This window comes from Ammospiza caudacuta, chromosome 3 (assembly GCF_027887145.1).
Source record: "Ammospiza caudacuta isolate bAmmCau1 chromosome 3, bAmmCau1.pri, whole genome shotgun sequence".
NCBI lineage: Eukaryota > Metazoa > Chordata > Aves > Passeriformes > Passerellidae > Ammospiza > Ammospiza caudacuta.
The window spans coordinates 31,970,996-31,990,808 of NC_080595.1; the positions used below are offsets into that span (position 1 = coordinate 31,970,996).

Here is a 19,813-nt window from a genome sequence, read left to right on the forward strand (position 1 = left end):
TGAAACAAACAGCTGGGCCCTAGCATGTGCCTGCCCTCATGCTTGATCTCTGAATGGGAAAGCAATTGTACACAGTAGTTTAAGCTGACTGTGGTTTATGGGTTATATCTTACAGACCATTAGAAGGACTGCCAGTGTCTCCAGAGTTGAAATAAGGAATGAATAAAGGCTTAGGGAATTTTGCTTTATATGGAAAAAAAAAAAAGGAAAAAATTATTAGAGAGCCTCACTTGTTGGACTTTAGAATATATATTGGTTATGTCTCAGGAATAATTCTTATCTAGCAAAATATAACATTGCATATCTCTATGGAGGATTTCTAGTTTCAGTTAGCATTTTACTCCCTCCTGTTGGATGCAGGATGCCAGACTAGCAATCTGCTCGTGTGCAGTATTCCCTGGTTTTTTTTAATCCATACAATAAGAAAAGCAGAAGTACCTGTAGCAATATGTGGTGGCTTAGAGTCATAGGTTGGATTGTGATTTGAATTTGGTGTGAACTCAGGGAAAAATAGGTGAAAACAAGTCCATAGTGTGAATGCAGAATGCACAGATCAAGTATGGTTTAACAGCTGAGACAGTTTCCTACTGCAGACATCTTCTAAGAAGGCACTATCTGAAAAGCAAAAATTGCTTTCTGGCTCAGACTCTCTGCTTGTTGTACTCCTTCAAGAAAAAATACTTTGCTAAGTGGAGCTGAACCGAGGCCCTTTTCCCCGCAGCAAAGATGTGCTCTCTCTTTCCCGCAGTCAGCACTTTAGGAGTGCTCTTATCTTGTTACTGGCCTGCTGGCTGAGAACTGGGAACCCACAGTTAACCAGCCTGCGCTCCTGGAACCTGTACACAAGCAGAGACCTCTGCAATGCTCCCTGGCTTGTCCCAGGAGGAAGGTTGGGACAAAAGGCTCTGCTGGCCCTCAGGGACTGGGAATAGGCGAAAGGGACCTTTCACCCAGACACGGGGAGTTCATCGCTGGCACGGAGCTGGCAGTGGGTGAAAGCCCTTTGTTGTTGCTGCTGCCAAACGTGTCGGCGCCTTCCTGTGGGTTCAAAGTGGCCGGGAGCCTATCAGTCAGCCCCTGATAACTTTCCCGACTGTTTTGCCAGGGAGGTGCTGAGGGACTGCCCATGGAAACGGGGCACCTTGCTCGTGCCCGAGAATGGCTGGTGCAGCAGGAGCTGGTGCCGGCCTGGCCCCGCGCCTGCGTTTCTGTGGGGAAGGGCTGTGGCGACTTCCCTGCTGCTGGGGTGGCTCAAGGGACTCGAAACCGGACCCCCGAGCCCTCCCTATGAATCGGGCTCTGGATCGGAGGGCAGGACAGACAGGTCACGGCATCCCGTTGTGGGATCTCTGGACTGAGCGAGCTGCGAGCCAGGATGCGGTAGCGCGGAGCCAGCTGCCAGTCCCTCATATCCCGAGCAACTCGGGGACCCAAGGAACGCCGGCGGCCGGGAAGGGCCGGTGACCCTTTAAGCGGAGTCCCCGCCCCGTCCCGCCCCGTGCCGCTCCGTCCCGCCCCGTCGGGCCAATGTGCGCCGCGGCTGCCGCGCCGCTCGGTACAAGTTTCCCGTGGCGGCGGAGCCGGAGGGAGCCGGGGTGGTGTCTGTGGGCCGCGGTAGCGGCGGGGCGCGATGCCCGATGCCCGCCCGGGGCTGACCGGGCGGCAGCGCTGCCATGAGCGGAGCCCGGCGCCTCGGCCAGGGAGCTCTGCCGTCCCGCAGTGAGCGCTCTGCGCCGAGTGTCTCTCGTCCCTCTGCAGCACGCTGCCAGCTGGTACCTCCCTCTTTTCTGAAGCGTAACTGAGGAGGGGGTGGAAGGCAGAGGAAGTTTGGTGCTCAGTTTTTTTCTGTAGGCTTTGCAGAGGGATTCCCTGTGCGTGGCAGCGCGGAGGGCTGCAGGACGGGGTGCGGAGGGGCAGGGGCACGGCCGGAGCCGGGGCTGTGCGGAGCCGTGCCCCGCCGTGTACCTGCGGCTCTGGATGCGAGCTCCGCGCAGCTCCGCCGAGCGTAGCGGCAGCGGCGCGGCTGATGCAGATGCGTGCGTGTGTGTGTGCTTAACCCTTTCTTGGCTCCTCGGATTTGTACCATGCTGAAGATCCTCACCAAAAAGCTCAGGAACCAGAGTTTGAACGAAATTCAACCTTTCCAGCTAAAGGTAAGGAAAGCCGGTTTTGTCTCGGTTGTGTTTTGTCCCCTTCAGGTAACTACTGAGAGGGCCTTGAGAAGCTGGAAACTTGCAGTGTTTATTATGCCGGGTCAGTTTCCTCTCAGCCAGTGTGCTTAGGAGGAACTGGCCCAGGCTGTATTCCTGTTACTTAAAGTCCCGTTTCTTTGCACTCAGAGTTACCCTGTGCAATTCAGATTATGCATCTGTCTTCATACACCTTTCTGTATCTGTCTGTTCTTCAAATGTTTTCCTTTTGATGGGATTCACATTTAACTGTGTAGGCATTTGCCTAGATACCTTTGTATGTGGGCAATCCGTAGCCTCTCAGCCCTTTCCAGGCTAGAACCTCACTGTGCTAGGTACTGTACAAACATGATTTACCTAAAATGCCTTTCAGCTCTTTATTTGCATTTCTCCTTCTTCTGGTCCTCAAGGCCAGAATCTGAGCTGAAGTTTGCAGGCTGGATCATTGCTTTGACCCATAGCTTTCCAGATGCTTCTTACATCCGTTTTTAATGTTTAAAATAAAACTGAGGACCACAGATTCAGGATGAGAACTGTCTAAGCCCTTCCTGCCAAATATAAAGAGGAATTTTTGAGCCATATACCGCAGGATAAAAATGGAGCCATGACGAATGCGAAAAAAATACCAAATCCTGATTTGGCAAAATTGTTGTGAACCAAGGGATATCCCCTGAAATCAGCAGAGTTACTCTGGATTGGCATCAATGCTGTGGGAAGTGCAGCACCTGGCCCCAAATAAAAGAAGGGATCTGGGAAAAGTAGCAGCCCTCGTTGCCCGAGTTGGGGGCTGGGGATCCGTATGCCAGACTCTAGTGGAGTCTTTTGTATGTGTTACACAGAGGCTCGTTGCCGTGTGGCTGCACTTCTGCGCAGCCACTCTGGACAGGCTGATGGCAACTTTGATGAAACATCAGCACTGTTTCTAACAAAGTTTGCTCTACTTCTTCCTCCGGGGATTGCACATTCTGTGGCTCTCAGGGGAGGCAGGGTTAGGTTTTATTTTTGGAAGTAAAGTAAGGGCAATGCTTTAGGTTGTAGTGGATTGATTCAGTACAGAGTATTTACAGAGGCAGTGAGGGTTTTTTTAACACTGTGTTTCTGGACCTTACAGCTGCAATCTCTTCCTTTAACTTTCTTGTTTGTCTCTTGGAACCTCAGGTTGTGAAACCGTGAGACTCTTTGGAAGGAGCTCTCAGAGGTGGATACAGCCTTCAGGATGCTTGGAGGCATGCAGGAAAATGTGCATGAGTGGGCATCTGCAGCCATTTTGTTCATGTTAGTGCCAAGGTTTTGTGCTGCAGACAGGTGGTCTGCATTTTTGCAGGCTCAGTAGAGGCAGTTCAGCTTGCACTGTGCCTTGTTTGCAAGGCTGTTCCATCAGAGCTGTGTCTGCAGCCTGCAGTGGGGCATGCTACAATGACTGGTATACATGTGTATGGGCAGAAAGCCAGACGTGCAAACTCCGGGTTTAAATCTGTTTTGTGGGCCTTTGGGGACCATGTGCAGCTGCCTGGTCTTGGTTGAGCCTTGCAGCAGCATACTGATTGCTTAATGGAGTGTGCAGTGCTCTGTCTTGGGTGTTGGACCAGAGCTCCTTGCAGGTCTGGACCCTGGCTAGGTGTCACAGGGGTGAGCAGTGTGGAAACTTCTGGTGGCTGTGCTGTGCTTCATGGACCCTGTGTCAAGGCCAAATGCCCTGTGCCATTTTGCTGTACTGCCCTCATGATGTGGGGCTGCCAGGCACTGACCAGACTCAGCCTTCTTGGCCTTTCTGTGTCTGTGCAGGTCTGTACGTAGTCTGGCTTGTATGGTAAATGCATTATTTAAAAGGTCCTGTGTGCTGTCATTGAAACCTACTGAAAAGTTAGGTGAGAGCACAGAACCAGGTCTGTAGGCCTGGTTGGATAGGCCTGGAGCATCAAGGTTGGATAGAATAAGAAATGATCTACATTGACCACTCAGAGTGCTTTCTGAGCTTTAATAACAGTGTGCTTAGCTGCTCATATCCTTCATTGCCCACTCACTGTAGCACTTTGACTTTTTGGGAAGTTCCCAAATTGAAGGTAAAGCAAGCTGCTGGTGTGCTTCTGGATTACAACTGTATTGAAATTAGCCAAAGTCCCAGGAGACTTTCCTTGGGTAAATTGTCAACTCATTTTTACAAGTGTGGAAGACTTGACCAATCTTGGATTGGCATCCAAGCTTTGGGAATCTTTTCAGGATGAAATTTCTTCCCACTATAAAGGCTTTATTTTTGTATGGTGTGTCTTGAATTGGTTTAGTGTGGCTGTAATAGGGCCTCCTAGTTTTCCCCTGCTTGGAGAAGCTGAGAGGATGCCATGGCCTTCTGTAAGTGAAACCAAAAAATATGCAGTCTTGGGTGTTGATGTAATGGACTTTTTCCATTCTAAAGCTGGCCTTTAGGCAGTTGGCAGCTAGGGCTCTTCAGAGGACTTTGACTCAAGATGTGCTGGTGTCTCTCAGAAAGTGTTCCTCCATTTCCCTTTCACCAGAAGTCACCATGGTGGGAAGGGAGGGACTGACTGACACTTCACCTGATGTTGGGTTAGCCTACTCAGCCAGCAGTTTCTGATAAGGGTGGCTGGGCTGTCAAGTGTGATAGTTAGGGTTCAAATTTGAGCGCCTCGCCTTGGAAGACAGCTGACCTTGCTTCACAGAATCCCAGAATGGGTAAGGTTGGAAGGGATCATCTGTTCCAGGCTCCCTGCTCAAGCAGGGTCATGCTAGAGCATGTGGCACACGATTGTGTCCAGGGAGCTCTTGAATAACTCCAGTGAGGAAAACTCCACAACCTCTCTGGCCTTGGTTGCCCACACAGTAAAGAAGTTCTTCCTCATGTTCAGGTGGAACTTCCTGTGCATCCATCTGTTCCTGCCTGTTGCCCCTTGTCCTGTTGCTCAGCACCACTGAGAAGAGCCTGGTTCCACCTTATTGACACCCCCTCTTTAGGTGTTTATATACATTGGTGAGATTGTCTCTATTGCCTCTTTGAAACTGACCAGGCCCAGCTCCCTCAGCCTTTCCTGGTAAGAGAGATGTTCCAGTCCCTTTATAATCATTGTTACCCTCCACTGGACCCACTCAGGAGCCCCACGTCCCTCTTGTACTGAGGAGCCCAGAACTGGACACAGCACTCCAGATGTGCCTCACCAGGGCTGAGCAGAGGGGCAGGATCACCTTGACCTGCTGGCACTGCTCTTCCTAATGCACCCCAGGATACCAGTGGCCTCCTTGGCCACAGGACACACTGCTGGCTCATGGATGGCTTGTTGTCCACTGGGACCCTCATGTCCTTCTCCACAGAGCTTCTTTCCAGCACCTGAGCCTGTGCAGGTCCATATGGTTATTCTTCCGCAGGTGCAGGACTCTGCAATTACTTTTGTTGAAGTTCAGAAGATTCCTCTGTGCCCATCTTTCCAACCTGTCCTTCTGAAGGGCTGCACAGCCCTCTGGGGTATCAGCCATTCTTCCAAAATTTGTGACATCAGTGAACTTGATGAGGAGGCATCTGCCCCTTCATCCAAGTCATTGATGAATGAGTAAAACAATATTGGGCCCAGTATGGAACCTTTGGGGATACCACTAATGACAGGCCTTCATCCAGACTCTGCCACTGATTATGACCATCAGCCAGTTCTCAATCCACCTCTCTGTCCACTCATCCAGTCCATGCTTCCTGAGTTTGCCTATGAGGATGTTGTGAGAGACAGTGTTGAGAGTCTTGCTGAAGTCAATGTAGACAATATCCACTGCTCTCCCTTTGTCCAGCCAGGCAGTTGTTTCATTTTAGAAGGCAATTGAGTGTATCAGGCATGACATTGGTAAATTCATGTTGGCTACTCCTTGTCATCCATGTAGATAGACATGGCCTGCAGAATGAGGTATTCCATCACATTTGTAGGGATTGAGGTGAGGCAAACTGGCTGGTAGTTCCCGGACTCCTAATTCTTGCCTTTTTTGAAGACTGGGATAACATTTGCTTTTTTCCAGTTCTTGGGCACCTGTCTCTGATTGCCACAGCCTTCCACAGATGATCTTGAATGGCCTAGCCATGGTATTTTTCAGCTTTCTCAGCATTTGTGGAAGCATCTCATCAGAGCCTGTGGAGTTGTGCATGTCAAGTTTCCTGAGGTGTCTTTCCATTGGATACTTGTGTCCCTGTAGCAGGGGCAGCATGTCCACTCCTGAGCTCTTAGCACAGCCTGTTAGCTTAAGAGCTTCAGCTCTTCAACCTTCAGCTTCTGTGGCTCAGTCCAGGAAAGGAGAGGGCATTGTGCCTTGGTCTTTGGTCTACCACTTGCTTCAATGGTCTGGTGTTACTGGCTAGATATTAGGCCAGATTCAGGAACCTTTTGGGCTGCTTTTGAGCCAGAAGTAGATCTGACTTCAAAGGTTAGGGATCATCTTTGATTACTGCTGGCAACTAAGTCTGTTCCAGAGCACTTGAGACAGAAGGAAAAAAGTGGTATCAGGGGAGTGTGGTAGTGGAATGCTTCAAAACCAGCAAAGTGAGAGGGGCCTGTAACTCAATGCCTGATTTGAATTTTTTTTTGTGTTGGTTGTCCAGTATTACAGTCTAGTATAGTTTATTATTTTCTTTATTATTTTCTTTCCTGGTTTTAGAATTGTAGCCTTGAGAAGCACTTCCTGAACTGTTAAGTCAGGCTGATCAAGGAGCTTTTAAAATGCATATCTTGGGCTTGCATGTGGGTTTGTGATGGAGTACTGATATTGAGCCCTTGAAGTGTTCTCTAACCAACTCCCTGAGCTTTCTGTAAATCAAATGTCTTCTTCATCCCCACAATTTGGAGTAGGGGATTCTCACACAAATGTGTTTCTTCCAAGTTTCTCTTTAACTCTTGGGGCCTTGCTATTTATGTAGTGGCTCAAGTGTGGGTGTCTGTTTTCTGAGCTTTGCTTGCAAGCAAGCTCCTTCGGGCAGGGAGCATCTGGCTGGAACAAGTCTGTGCATTGCCAGTCAAACTAAGCCTTTAATTAGTGGCCCTAGGTGTTATCAGAATGAAACAGTTGGATTGTGGTGTGTTAAAAAATTAACTGGCTGGAACATGCAGCTAAAGAAGACTGAGCACTTTAAAGGTGGCAATTTCATTCCAGCTTGCTGTTGACACAAACAACTTTGGAGGTGACACAACTGGTGTTCTAATCAACAAAAGCTGTTAAATTACTTATGTACTTGGCATATTCACTTTGGTCTTGGGCAGAGATAATACAGACATGTTTGTCACTTTCTTTGTATCAGTGATACAAAGTTAAATGTGAGTGTTCTGGTGACAGGGTATTTCTCTTCTACATAACTTTAGCCTTACATTTGCTTAAAGGGAATTGTGTGCTAGGTGCTAGCAAAGCCACTGTGTCAGTTCTCTTCATGTACTCTTGCAGCTTGTACGTGAGCATACACATCACTGGGGGCCAGAAAGTCATCTCAGTTATTTCCTACTGGCATCTGTATCTGGAATCAGCTGAAAGACTCTGGTCTGGCTGGCCAGCCCTGACAGGCAACTGGGAATCATCTTCATCCTCCCTGTGTGAAGGGGATTCAGCTGGCTGTGCAAAGTGAACCTCAAGGCTGCAGGCAGTGACTCCCTCAGTCAGTGTCCCTGTGGTAGCTGGTTACTCCGTGGAGCTGGGAGCATTATTTTTTTTCTCCTTAGACCAAAAAGAAAAAAAAGAGTGGAGTAGCATTATTATTGATGCACAGTGGGTATGCTCTCAAAGATCTGCTCAAGTGCTCAGGCTAACTTTGAATGAGGACAGACTGATTTCTGCTTTCCTTTAGGCCGACTGCTCGTTGTGTGTCACAGGTCTTCAGCTTGGCACAGGGAAAATTTAGCTTTATCTGCTGTGGTGTATGCAGGTTTTCTCTCCTTTGTGAGTTTTTCAGCATTGTAAAATAATGGGTTTGTGATTCTTTCTACTTGGCTTTGAAGATCTGGATCTTTAAGGGTTGTCATCTTTTCTGTGCAGACATTCAGCACTGATAATCTCCTGTAATGACTTAATTCCAAAGAGTGATACTTCAGACAAATTGCAGATGCTGCATATACAGCATGATGGGGCATTCATGGAAATTGAGGTAGTGTGAGACATTCTCTCAGCTGCCTTTATGATGGATAGGAAACTATGGAGGAGCTTAAAAAAAAGTCCACTTCCCAAAGGCACAAAGAAATCTCATTACTTTTCCTTGTATTTCCCAATTTTTGATTCTTTATTTGAATGAAAAACTAGATTCTGAAAAGCCAGTGCTATGTATTTGGGGATTTCAGTGAAAACTGATTATTTTTCTTTGCTGGATAGTGCAGTTTTTAATTTCCTGCTGTCATGCATTGTCCTACAAGTTCCAAATTTGTTGCACTGTTTGGGATGCTAAATGTCTTCTTGAGCACGTAAAGAGCTCATATTTGAGGTGAAAACAGAAAGCAAAACCAGGTCATTATTTATTTTAATTATATGGCTTTCACAAAAAAGTGGGTTGACTTTTTTTTTTAATAGTAAAAAGCAAGGCTTGCATGTGCTTAGGAGAGTTCTGTGGAGTGGTGTGTGGGCAGGGCACCGCTCTGCTGTAATGTGTCAGCCTGGCCAGCTTCCCTGGCTGTTCCTGGAGCACGCCTGGGGTCACAGCAGTGTTGTTGGGCTCCCTCAGAATGGGAACCAAGGGCTGTATTCCCTTTTCAGCGGGAAATAACACTCCCACACACATTGTAGGCAGCGCCGGCCCCTCCCACCCCCGTGCCTTTATCTGTAGCCCCTGTTCTCCTGTTGAGTGGGATTCAGGTTGCCGGGTGATCCAGCTCTTCCTAGCAACCGGCACGGCAGGTATGTGTGTGCTGGGCTGTGTGCTGCCCCAGGAGCTGCTGGACGTGGCCCTGGGCAGCGCCTGCTTGTCCCCTTGTCCCCCTGCCACCGGTGAGCAGCAGCCAGCCGGCTAAGCTGTTTGTGAATAGGCACCAGCGCCACCCACAAGTGCTCAGCGGGAACACCCAGGCGAGGATTTAGAGAAAAGCCAATTAGTTGTGACCTTTATGTGCGCTGAAAGCATTCCCTGTGCAGCGAACTCTGCTGTGACCCAGGCCTGGGAGTCGATGTAAGGGATATGTGGCCCAGTGTGACCTGTGCAGAGCTGTGTCCATGCCAGTGTGGGCACAGGGCTCCCCAAGCTGTGCGGATGCAGTTTCTTCTGTTTTGGCATGGTCACGCCTTGTGGGTGGACAGCTCAGGGTGTCTCTAGGCATTTCTTCCCTCTCTTGCTATGTTCTTGTTTTTGTGCCCATTATAACCTCCTCTCTGCCATGAACTGGTCTGTTTGGACACAGACCTGGCATCCATGTGTACCTCAGCCTATATATCACACTGGATGGTTCAGTTCCCCTAGGACAGGCATTTTCAGGCTGGGACATCTCGGGAGCTGGCTGAGGCAGAGGGAGCAGATCTTGCATGATGATGAGGGTTTTTTTGTTTGTTTGTTTTTGTCTGCTTTTGTTTTGTTGTTGTTTTAATCTCCTTTGTAATCACTGCAGCACACCAAGTGCTCAGCCAGGTGAACTTTTGCTGTTGTCCCGTTGAGCAGCTCTAGCAGAATTGGAATGGCACAACAGAGTACACTTGTGAAGAACTCACATGATTAGTTCTCTGGACCATCCTTGTTGGCTTCATGGAAGGTGAAATACCATGGATGCTTATGGAAACTCCCTGTTGGACTTGTATGTAAGAAAGTATCTTGCTTGGTACATTTGCACTGAAGCTGCCACATGGCTGCATGTGCAGTAATCCAAATCCTGATTCTTTCTAGTTATTCTGTGTTAGCACAACAGAATGTCATTTAAGGGTGGCAGGGGTTAAAAGCCTAAAGAAGATTCTGTGAGTGCTTCCCAAAGCAGCTGATGTGGACCAGCCCCTTATTTCTTTGTTTCCAGCCCTCTCCTCCCCCAGCCCTTTTCTTCAGGCAGCTCATCACCCAGGCTCAGCCTGCTGCAGAGAACTGCAGCTTGCCCAGGCCTGAGCTGTGGTGCTGGGAGCAGATCAATGTCTGTGTGTCTGGCGTGCACCCTGTGGATGAGTGTTGTGAGCCAGGAGATGGGTGAAACCTGGGGAGGTGTCCCTAAGGCATAGGGATAGCCATGGCATAGGGATACCTGGTAGGCTGTGGGTTGCCTCCCTCAAACTGCGTGGCTGGCTTGGTTGGTCCTTGTGCCCACCAAACACACCTGAGAAAAGGCCTCTGCAGCTTTGCCTGGCTTCACCTCCCCATCCTAGCTCCAGCATCAGGCCACATGAGAAGAACTCTGAGTTCAGGGCTTGAAACGCTTTCTAAGGAGGAAAAGGAAGCCAATGCCTGCCTTTAGGTCTCCAGAGGAGGCTTTTGTTAGTCATGTCTCCTGTTTCATGGATAGGTTCACCTGAGGTTTGTTGCCTGACTTCAGGTAGATGGTCCTTATCTCAATTGAGATTTATGAAAGAATGGGAGATGCCTGGTATTTGTGAGATGTCCAAATACCTCAATATTCATAAATGTTCACAATGAGAGTAGGCACGCCTTAGTTTCTGATATATCTAGGGATATAGACTAGTACTTGGTAGCTGATTAATTGATTTCTCTGGGCTACAAACCTGTTTTTGAGCCAGGATTTCAAGGAGATCAGTCAATTTGAGTTGCTGATAGCACAAAGATCCTACCCCTTCACACCTATTTTATTCAGCAATCTGTCTCATCTTACTCCTTCCTAACAGGGTCACATTGTTTCCATGATGCATGCTGGTTTTTATTTAACTGATGTCCTTACTTCTTGGCATAACACAATCTACCATGCTCTATATGGACATAAGATGAGAACAAAATTTCCTTTAGTTGAATGGGGAATTTCCCATCTCAAGGAAGGGTGCCAGACAGGCAGCTAAGTTCTCCAGTTTGCTAAGAGTGTGTCTGGATGTAAGCTGGAAAAATATAAAATAATCCTTCCATATCCTGTCACCCAGTTATTACACACAAAGCTAAGTGGTTATTCCAGACAGTTGTCTGCAGCCAGACTATTCTTGTGTGGGTTTTTTTTTAATATAGTTTTTTCTTTATTTCTATGAGTTGGTTATTCCAAAGGAATAAAGTTCTATGGCAAAGGCTAATTAAGAGGAAAGAACAGAGATATTTGGTGTGAAGCCTATAAACTGAAATAATTTAGAGGCTTGAAAAATCAGCAGCTTCCACGTATAGATTTTTTTGTTCTCAGAGAACCCTTTTTGTTCTGGCTTGGACAGAGCCAATCACTTTTGGGAAACCCCTCAATGGTATTTTGCAGAGGGCTGCAGTGCAGTCCAGCTTTTCCTGTCTTGCCCCTGAACTGATATGTGGGAATGCTAATTCAGTATGTGGTGCTGGGACACTGCCTCAGGAGCGCTCTGTGGTGGGGTGAGTTGGACCTGGCAGAACACTGTCCCACTTTGCTCTGTGCGTCCCCCTTGCCTTGTGACATTGCAAGTAATTCCATGGTGCTCTGTGTCCCACTTTCATAAATGGGATTTAGGAGCATCCATCCCATATGAGACCTGCAGTTTCCCCCAATAGCCTATCCTCCTGCATTAGTAACCCAATAAGTTTCTTCTGCCGAAACCTGTTCATTTTACACCACCAAATCTGTGTAGGGGTATTTACATGCAGAACATCCAGTATTTCACATCTTAACTACACACTGCCAAATTATCACCTCTTATTTGTTTAGGACCTACCTCATACTAATTTAATTTTGTGCCTTCTGTGCTGTATTTTGGAGAAAAGAGTAAATATTCAGATTCTATCTTTGTGAATATTCAAATTCTGTCTTCTTTTCTAGGTCATCCTCTATGTGTGGGATGATTTGACAACCCATTTGTCAGATTTTCCTAACTAGGAACCACTTGGAATCCCAAAATATTTACCAGGAAAGGATCTGGTGCAGTGAGAGACATTACAAGTTATGACATGTTCCTAACTCTTACTTTGAAGGTGCCTGACCAGACGGATCAAAGACCTGGTCTGAAAGGATTAACCTTCTGGTTTGCTCTCTGATAAAACACAAGAAGTTTGGTGTAAATCCACAGAGATGAAACAGCTCTCATCTGCTTGCACTCAGAGGGGTTAATGTGAGGTTTTAAGGGGAGGAGAAGCCTGAAATGTCTCATGTGCTCCAAATGTATTTTCCAGCCTGACTGTAAGGCATTGTTCCTTGTGTTTGCAAATGTGGCTAATGTAGTTCTTTATGGCTGAGCAGAGGTGAGTGTCGAGTGAGGTCTCCCAACACAAGCAGCTTCTCCTCGGCTAAGGAAGTCTCTCAGGGCAAAGGCACTTGCCCTCTGAGTCTTTTGAGTAGGGAATAGAGAAACTGTTACCAGATGTGTTGTTTATGCCAGCTGCTGTCAGCCCTGCTTCCCTGGTTGAGGGCACTCATGGAATGCTGAGGAGCTGCTGAAAACTGCCTGAGAAGCTGGCCTGTGCAAAGAAACCTTTCCCCATCACAGCAATAGTAACTGGGCTAGGCTGGTGGGGTGGGCTGTCACTCCGGAGGGCTGTGTTTAAATCCCTGTGGCCAAGGCAGGAATGGCTGGCACTGGTGTGAGCAGCCAGCTCCCATCCTCCCTCCCTGAGCAAATGCATTACAGATAAGATCAGCTATTAGAGGTGCCTCTCCAGTTCTAGGTGTCCCTTGTACTGTCTTCCTCTTGTTTCTGAGAGGGTTTTAAGCCTCTGATAAATAGCGTTGCTTTTAAGCTGACTACTTGGAGCTGAGGTTTAGCAGCAAATGGGCTGTAAATTACAGATGGAGCTAAGTCACTGTATCTCAGTGCAGTGTGGATGAGGCCCTGTGAAGAAGGTCTTTAATCCTTCGGGTCCTTTTTTTCTTCCTGGATTGCTGTGCTTTGTGGTGTCAACACTGCTGAATAACACTGCTCCTGCCGGGTGTGAGCCAGGGATTGCCAGGGCTCTGAGCTGAGAGCTGTCAGGGAGTGGATCTTCTTTGCAAAGGGATCTCTTTGCATCACAACTCTGTTGCTGCTTCTTTCTGATACAGTTTTTTGTTAGCTCTCATCTGTGCTATGTTGTCTCCCCTCACAGGATGAAAAAGCCTAACAGGTGAATGCCACCCTCATGAGACTCCTTGAAACTTGTATAGGAATTAGCCACAGCTCTCTTCATTGCAGCAGCAAAGCTATAAGTAGAGTAACAGAGCTGTTGAGAAACTCATAGTGTGGTTCTGTCACATGCAGGTGACTGCCACCTGGGGCCAGGCTGGCTGGGTGTGTGTGAGGAGCAGAAGCTGAGTGTGGGACGAGTGTAGGAGATTGGTGGGACACTTACAGGGAAGTGGCACACCTGGGAGCTTTATGTGCAGGTACAAGTGGAGCTGGAGGAGTGTATGGTTTCTGTCACTTGCAGCAGAGCTATAAACCTTAACTAGCCTCTTAAGCTAACAGCATAAGGATGGTTTGAGAATTTTGTAAAAATTCTTGCTACCAGAAGGAGTGACATATATCACAGCATGGAGCTGCACCATTCCCCTGGCTCCCATGCTGCAGAAGTGGTCTGACTTTGGAACACAGTGGTCTGGGAAGTCAACAAGGAAATTGAAGGATTAAAGACTATTTCTGTGGTAATACCTTGGTTACTAGACCCCATCCACCTGCTGAGTGAGGGCTGTAGTGACTTTGTTTTATCTCTATTTTTAACAAGTTAAATTCATAACATTGAAACTGTGGTTCTAAACATGACTGCAGTTCTGTTTAATCAGAGAGATTCTTGTTCTAATAGTGGCTTTAAGGATAAATAAACTCAATAACGTCCTCTCAGATTTGGAGTATTTTGTGTGGTAAGGAACAGAGTCTGAGTGGATTTTGCCTAGGAGACCTTTTAAAGACTAATTTTTTAATTGCTAGCATTCCTTTTGTGTCTTTTGCTGGCACAGAAGTGTGATGCTTGATGGGAGGAGTGTGTGCCTCTTTATGGGTGCCTATGCCATTGGTAGAACGAAGTCTGTTCTAATCTGTTTGCAAGTAATTATTTCTATTTTGGGTGGAATTTAAAAGCATGATCTTAGTTTTATTCTTGTAACAGTATTTGCCCAGAGTTCCTGAGAACAGACCCTGGATGGATAGGAGTCTCAATTGCAGGCATCAGCTGTATTCCCATCCCTGGGACTGGGGAACATGGGGTATCTAGTTTCTGGTGCTTGTGCACTCCCAAATGTTCAAGCACCATAGGCTCACTGGTGGTGTAAGCATACTTTTCTGGATTAATGATGAAGCATCAGGACTTGCTGGGTTTCTTGGGTTGGTTGGTTGGTTTCTATTTTGTAAATCCTCTGGTGTTTTTATCTTTAGTCTTGTCCTGCAAAATCATCTCAGCTGAGCCCTGGGAAGAACAGGGGAAGATTTTGAAAAAGAGGTTTGCACACTCTGACTGCTGCAAAAAGAACTGATGTGGGGCAGGTAAAGGAGTGCAGAGAATCAGCTGTGTTGGCCTGAGCCGTGTTTTGACTAGTCAAAACAAGAACCCTTTTCCAGGGCTGAAGCCAGCCCCACTGCACTTGTCTGCATGGAGTCCTCTGGTTTACTCTGCTTGCAGATGAGGATCCCCAGTACAAGGGTAGTGTATCTCTGCTTTAGTTCTAGTCAGATCTGTCCACAGGTGCCAGTTCTTTCCAGAAGCTGTAGACAGTATGGTCAAGACACACCTATGTATTTGTTAAAGTGCAGGTGGATGAGGGAGAGGATTTAAAATGGTAAGAGGACCAAGCTCCTCACATCCATGCACCACTCATATCCTCACTGTTCTCTGTAAGCCTTGTGCCTTCTTTTCAAGATCTAGGTAACCCTGTTTAAGCCCATGCTTCTGGAAATGCAGCTCAGTCATTGCTCCTCAGAACAGAAGCTTGCTTTCCATATTCTTTGATTAATGACTGCCACCACTTGCATCCTGAGAGTTGCCAGTGACCATGTTTGCTAGTGTATGAGAATGGTAAGCACTGAACAAAAATAATAATTGTATTGTTAAAGCATTGCAGATTTGGGTACCTAGAGTGACTCTCTGCTTCCCTCCCATCTGTGAAACCACTGACAATTAATACACTCCAGGCCCATGCCAAAGCTGGCATTCCTACAATGTTTTGCTGTACTAGGCATAGTAGGGCTCGGAAAACAAGGGCCTCAGGGAGTGCTGTGTCCCTCTGGCCCATCCCAGCTTTCATTTACCCAACAGCTGCTCTGTCAGGACCACGTTCAAGGGTTGTGAGCCCTAGGTTTGTCTATAGCCATTTGCAAGGAAATGGTGGATAGAGTTTGAAGGCAGACCTACTGTGAAAATTAACAGGGAACATAGTAACATGGAAAAATATTCTAGAAAAGCTTTTCCAAACCAGGATGGTTCTTGCTGGGAGTTTATCTGTTGAGGGACCCCAGGTATAACCTGGGCAGTCACATCTCACGTGTGGATGTTTGAAGATTGAACTGAACTTTTCTTGAGGAGAGAGCCAACCTGATGTACTGGCATAAATTCTCCCCGATAATCACTGAATATCTCTGAAAATCAAAGGAGATCTTGGGAAAGGAGTTACCCATTAATTTGAAGGTCTGTTTGACTCATTCCTTCCTTCTTCCTAATGTTCCATGGCTCAAAACTGCCTTTCAGTGTCTCATCATCTACCTTGTTTTTCAACTTTCTGATTCAGTCTCTTATAATCGGTAGGATGGCACCTCCCTCATTCAAGATCAGGCAGTGTCCCATGGCAACTATACCAGTTGTTGACCTGGAAAAATATCACAAGGGAAATTTAGTGAAGCGTTTTTGCTAAATCCAAGTGGAAATGGAGAAGAGCCAGCAGTAGAGCCCTGTGTTGTAGGTTGCCCATGTCTGTAGCAGCTGTTCTGTAGGCAGCGTGGCAGGGGGGAGGTGATTACTGGTTTCATTTCTCCAGTTTGAAGTCTGAAGAAGTGGAAATCAGTTCCCCATCACAGAGATACCAGTAGTCATTGCTGAGCTCATCCATTGCTTTCTGGTTGTGTGCCAGGAACCAGGGTGTGAGACCAACTTAGTGAAGTCTCTTTCCAGGGCTCTTGGAAGGGACTTCACTTAGTTGCAGAGATTCCCAGCAGTGGTCAGCCTGAAGTGAGCAAGCCTGGGTCACAAACAGCCTTGTATGTACAGCACAGGCAGTGTTGGCCTCTGCCAGGGAAACCACCTCCCTGGAGGTAAACTCCCTCCTTCCCTCCCTCCCCTGCTCCCAGAGGGAGATTGGGAATGATGCCCTCCAGCCTGTGGGCATTCTTCATTCAGGCTGGGAACGCAGGGTTGCCTGTGGTCAGTTGTATCTTTGTATTATTTCTTCCTCATGAACATACCTCTGCTGCACCAAACCATGCTGTTGGTGTTTTAGGTTTTTAGGAGCCTTTAAGTGGAGCCTGGTGGGAGTTTTAGTCTGCCTTCGAAGTGAGATTTCTTATCCTTTGTAAGCTCACAGATGATTCTTAATATCATTGCTTTTGATTGTATGATAGCAGGATAATTTCTCTTCTGGAAGCCAAACCAAGAGGAACTCCGCTTTAACATAGTGGGACTTTTTAATTGTCTGATGTATTTCAGAGCTTTAGACTTTGAGGGTGATGTGATCCTTTAGGACCTGTGCAATTTCAACTGCAGTTTATTACTCAGTTGACAAGCAGCAGTGTGATCAGAAATACACATTTTTCTGTCTCTAGTTTTTTTTCTTTTATCTCCTAGTTTGTCTTTCATGTTAAAACTCCCTCAAAAGTGTAAGCTTTACTCTTAAGTTTTCCTTAAATACCATCTGGTTATTTTACAGTAAGCCATATTACCAGAGATGGATGGGAAATGAAATGGATGGGGAAGTTAGTTTATGTTTCTGTCTGGAACAGAAGGAGTCCTTATCCTGACTGAAGGCACATCAGGTGCCAGGGCTGAAGATCCCAAGCACTGAGTGATCCTCATCAACAGGAGGCTGATTGCTGATGCATTTACTGAAGAAAAACTGAAGGGTGAATGGCCTGCTGTCCTTTGGTTTTTGGCTTCTTTTGTGCCATAGCTTGTAAACATTCACACATTTATGTGAATTGAAGATTTTTTTCCTATTCTCTTCAATTATACATGTCAAGGCAGAAAGTGTGTTGTCCACAGTCCTGGCAACTTTTCTAGTTGCTCCAGCTTGAGCAAGAGCTTGGACTATGTGATACCAAGAGGTGTCTTTCAATCTATCCATTCTGCAATTGATGTGCTCTGAATGAAGCCATGATCTGGTAGGACTTTTGACATGAAGTTTTCCAATTTTCTGCTACAGCAGTGCCACAGTTCTGAATTTCTGAGGAAAATGGGGCTGTACTGCCTTGGACAAAAGTAAATCTGTGGCTAATATAGGGGAGGCTGGAGGCCTGAACACAGTACTGCTGTGTTTAGTGAAATGTTTTTGAATATTTAGGAGAGGGTACAGTTAAAGCCTGGGAAGAGTCAAGGGAGAGAGTATTTATCTTCAGCCACTCAGAGCATTAGTCTTTGATTTCATAGATCTTTAGTTTTTGCAAAGTCTTGTTATCCAAACTGACAGAGAACCCTTTTTTTTTGATCTTCCATTAATCTTTGCCTGTGTGAGGTATCGTGGCAAGGAGTTTCAGGTAAAAAATTTCAGTTCTACAAGATTAATGGTTAGCCTACTAGGAATGATGGTTCTCTGTTGGGGGACATGAAAGCTAGAGTCTCTTGTTTGAAAGATTTTTCTGTGCTCTGAAGAAAGCCTCTAGCAAAATGTTTAAGGCAGCTCACAAGGGAATTGATCTTTGGTTGCTTGAGGGACTGGGGAGGGCTCAGTACAGGAGAGTTACCCATAGGAGGCTAGGGGCAGACAAAATTTCACTTGCACAGGAAAGAGTGAATATTTTGGAAGTCCAGGATTGGTAGACACAGACTTCAAACGTCAGTCATGGACTCGAATCCACCTCCTATCTTCAGTATCTCGAGCCAGTGACATTGTGCAGTGGCTGTTTGACCTGCATGTGCTGGATGTCATTGGCTATTTTTTGGAATCGGTGCTGTGCCATGTATTGACATTCATTCATATTGTACAGAAACTGGAGCTGCTAGGTTTCCCACACAGAGCTGCTAAACCTCGCTGAAAACCCTGCCGTGTCCAAATGAAAGGTTTTTATGTGGGAACGAGCCACAGCCTAAGGTCAGTACCTCTCCAGTTAGAATGGGAGCCTTAGCTTTTCTAAGGGAGACAGGACCTCTGTCTGTCTGTACAGCAGCCACACAATGGCACCTCAGTGTCAGCTGTCCCCTCTGTGAACTGCCATGGTACAAACAAGGTATTATACCTGCTCTGGGGACAACTAGAAGTCTCTGTATTTGGCAGTGTTCCTCAGTGCCAGCTGCCTTTATTAAATGATGCATGTGTGTGAACGCATACAAGAAAATTGTAGTTGTAGAAGGAAAAACAACGTCCTGTGTTTACTTCAGGAATATCTGCAGTGGGGATAAATCTGAAATCTGACTTGCCTGATTCATCTTTTGACTATTGAGAATGTAGTTTAAAGACTAACAAGAAAGGAAAAGATATTTTATTTTCTCAAAGGGCAATGTAAATATAGAGGGACAAAAGGTAGCTTTAAAGAAGGAGGGGGGGGAAAAGGTGTCTGCATGCTTTTGGGGGGAACAAAATGCAACAAACACAGTCCTGGAGGATGGTCACAAAATAGGTGTGTTGATTTAATAGCTGTCAAATTCAGGATCAATCAGATTTTGTCAACTATTATTGTTTCTCTCCATCAGCAGTGTGTCTTTCGTAGACATGTAGGTAAGTGTAGCTGCTCTGTGGTGTCTCTGGGTGGCTGAAACACTACAAAGACATCTCCCCAGGGCGGTGAAGGTAAAATGGGTCCAAATCAGTGTCGTGGCTCTGTGCTTGCCTCCTCTTTGTAAAAGTCAAGCACAGCACATCAAAGGTGTAAAATGGAAGCATAGCATGTAACTTTTGGAAACGTATTGCCGCTGGATTCTGTTGTGAGCAAGTATTTTGAGGCAGCTAAGAATGATAGCCATGTTTGTTGTTCTGAATAAAAAGGTGTAAGCAATAGTGGAGTTCATCTTGCCGTGATCATGTTATTCCAGAACTGTTTCTTATAAAGGTTTCTTTTAAGTATTGCATTTTCCTTTGACTCATTTGGTTGTGGCTGCTGCCAGAGACACATACTAAGCTGTGTAGTTCAATGGTTTGATCTAATAACTTCCAGGTAGGCTCTTTGCAGCTGAACAAAAGTCACTTTAGTAGCAAGGTAGGTAGGATTTCCTCTGTGTAGGAAACTCAGAGGCAGTGTGATCTATCTGACCTATAAAAGCTTGGTTTCAGATCTCTCAGTCCTCTCAAGAGGCAGCTAGCAGGTTTGTTCAGTGTTAGACATGTTTTGAGTAAGTGGCTTGTAGTCCATTGGCTGACACAGAGTAGATGTTCCTGAAAAGTCTTGATATTGACAAAATATGTGAGTTGTTGTTAATCTTAGAGCATTCAAAGGTGTTCAGTAGTACTGTAAGTTATCTCCTGGAGGGGACAACTTAACAGTAT

The 19,813-nt window shown here is 46.4% G+C and overlaps 1 protein-coding gene across 3 annotated transcripts in view; it reads left to right on the forward strand.

Annotated features, from left to right (window-relative positions):
* The first annotated feature begins 1,579 nt into the window (after positions 1 to 1,579).
* Positions 1,580 to 19,813, forward strand: part of LOC131555781 (uncharacterized) — a 60,682-nt gene continuing 42,448 nt past the window's right edge. For all 3 annotated transcript variants that reach the window (XM_058802016.1, XM_058802017.1, XM_058802018.1), the window contains exon 1: positions 1,580 to 2,153. In XM_058802016.1, the coding sequence (XP_058657999.1) occupies positions 2,085 to 2,153 (69 nt within the window). In that variant the 5' untranslated portion in view covers positions 1,580 to 2,084. The remainder of the gene's footprint in view (positions 2,154 to 19,813) is intronic.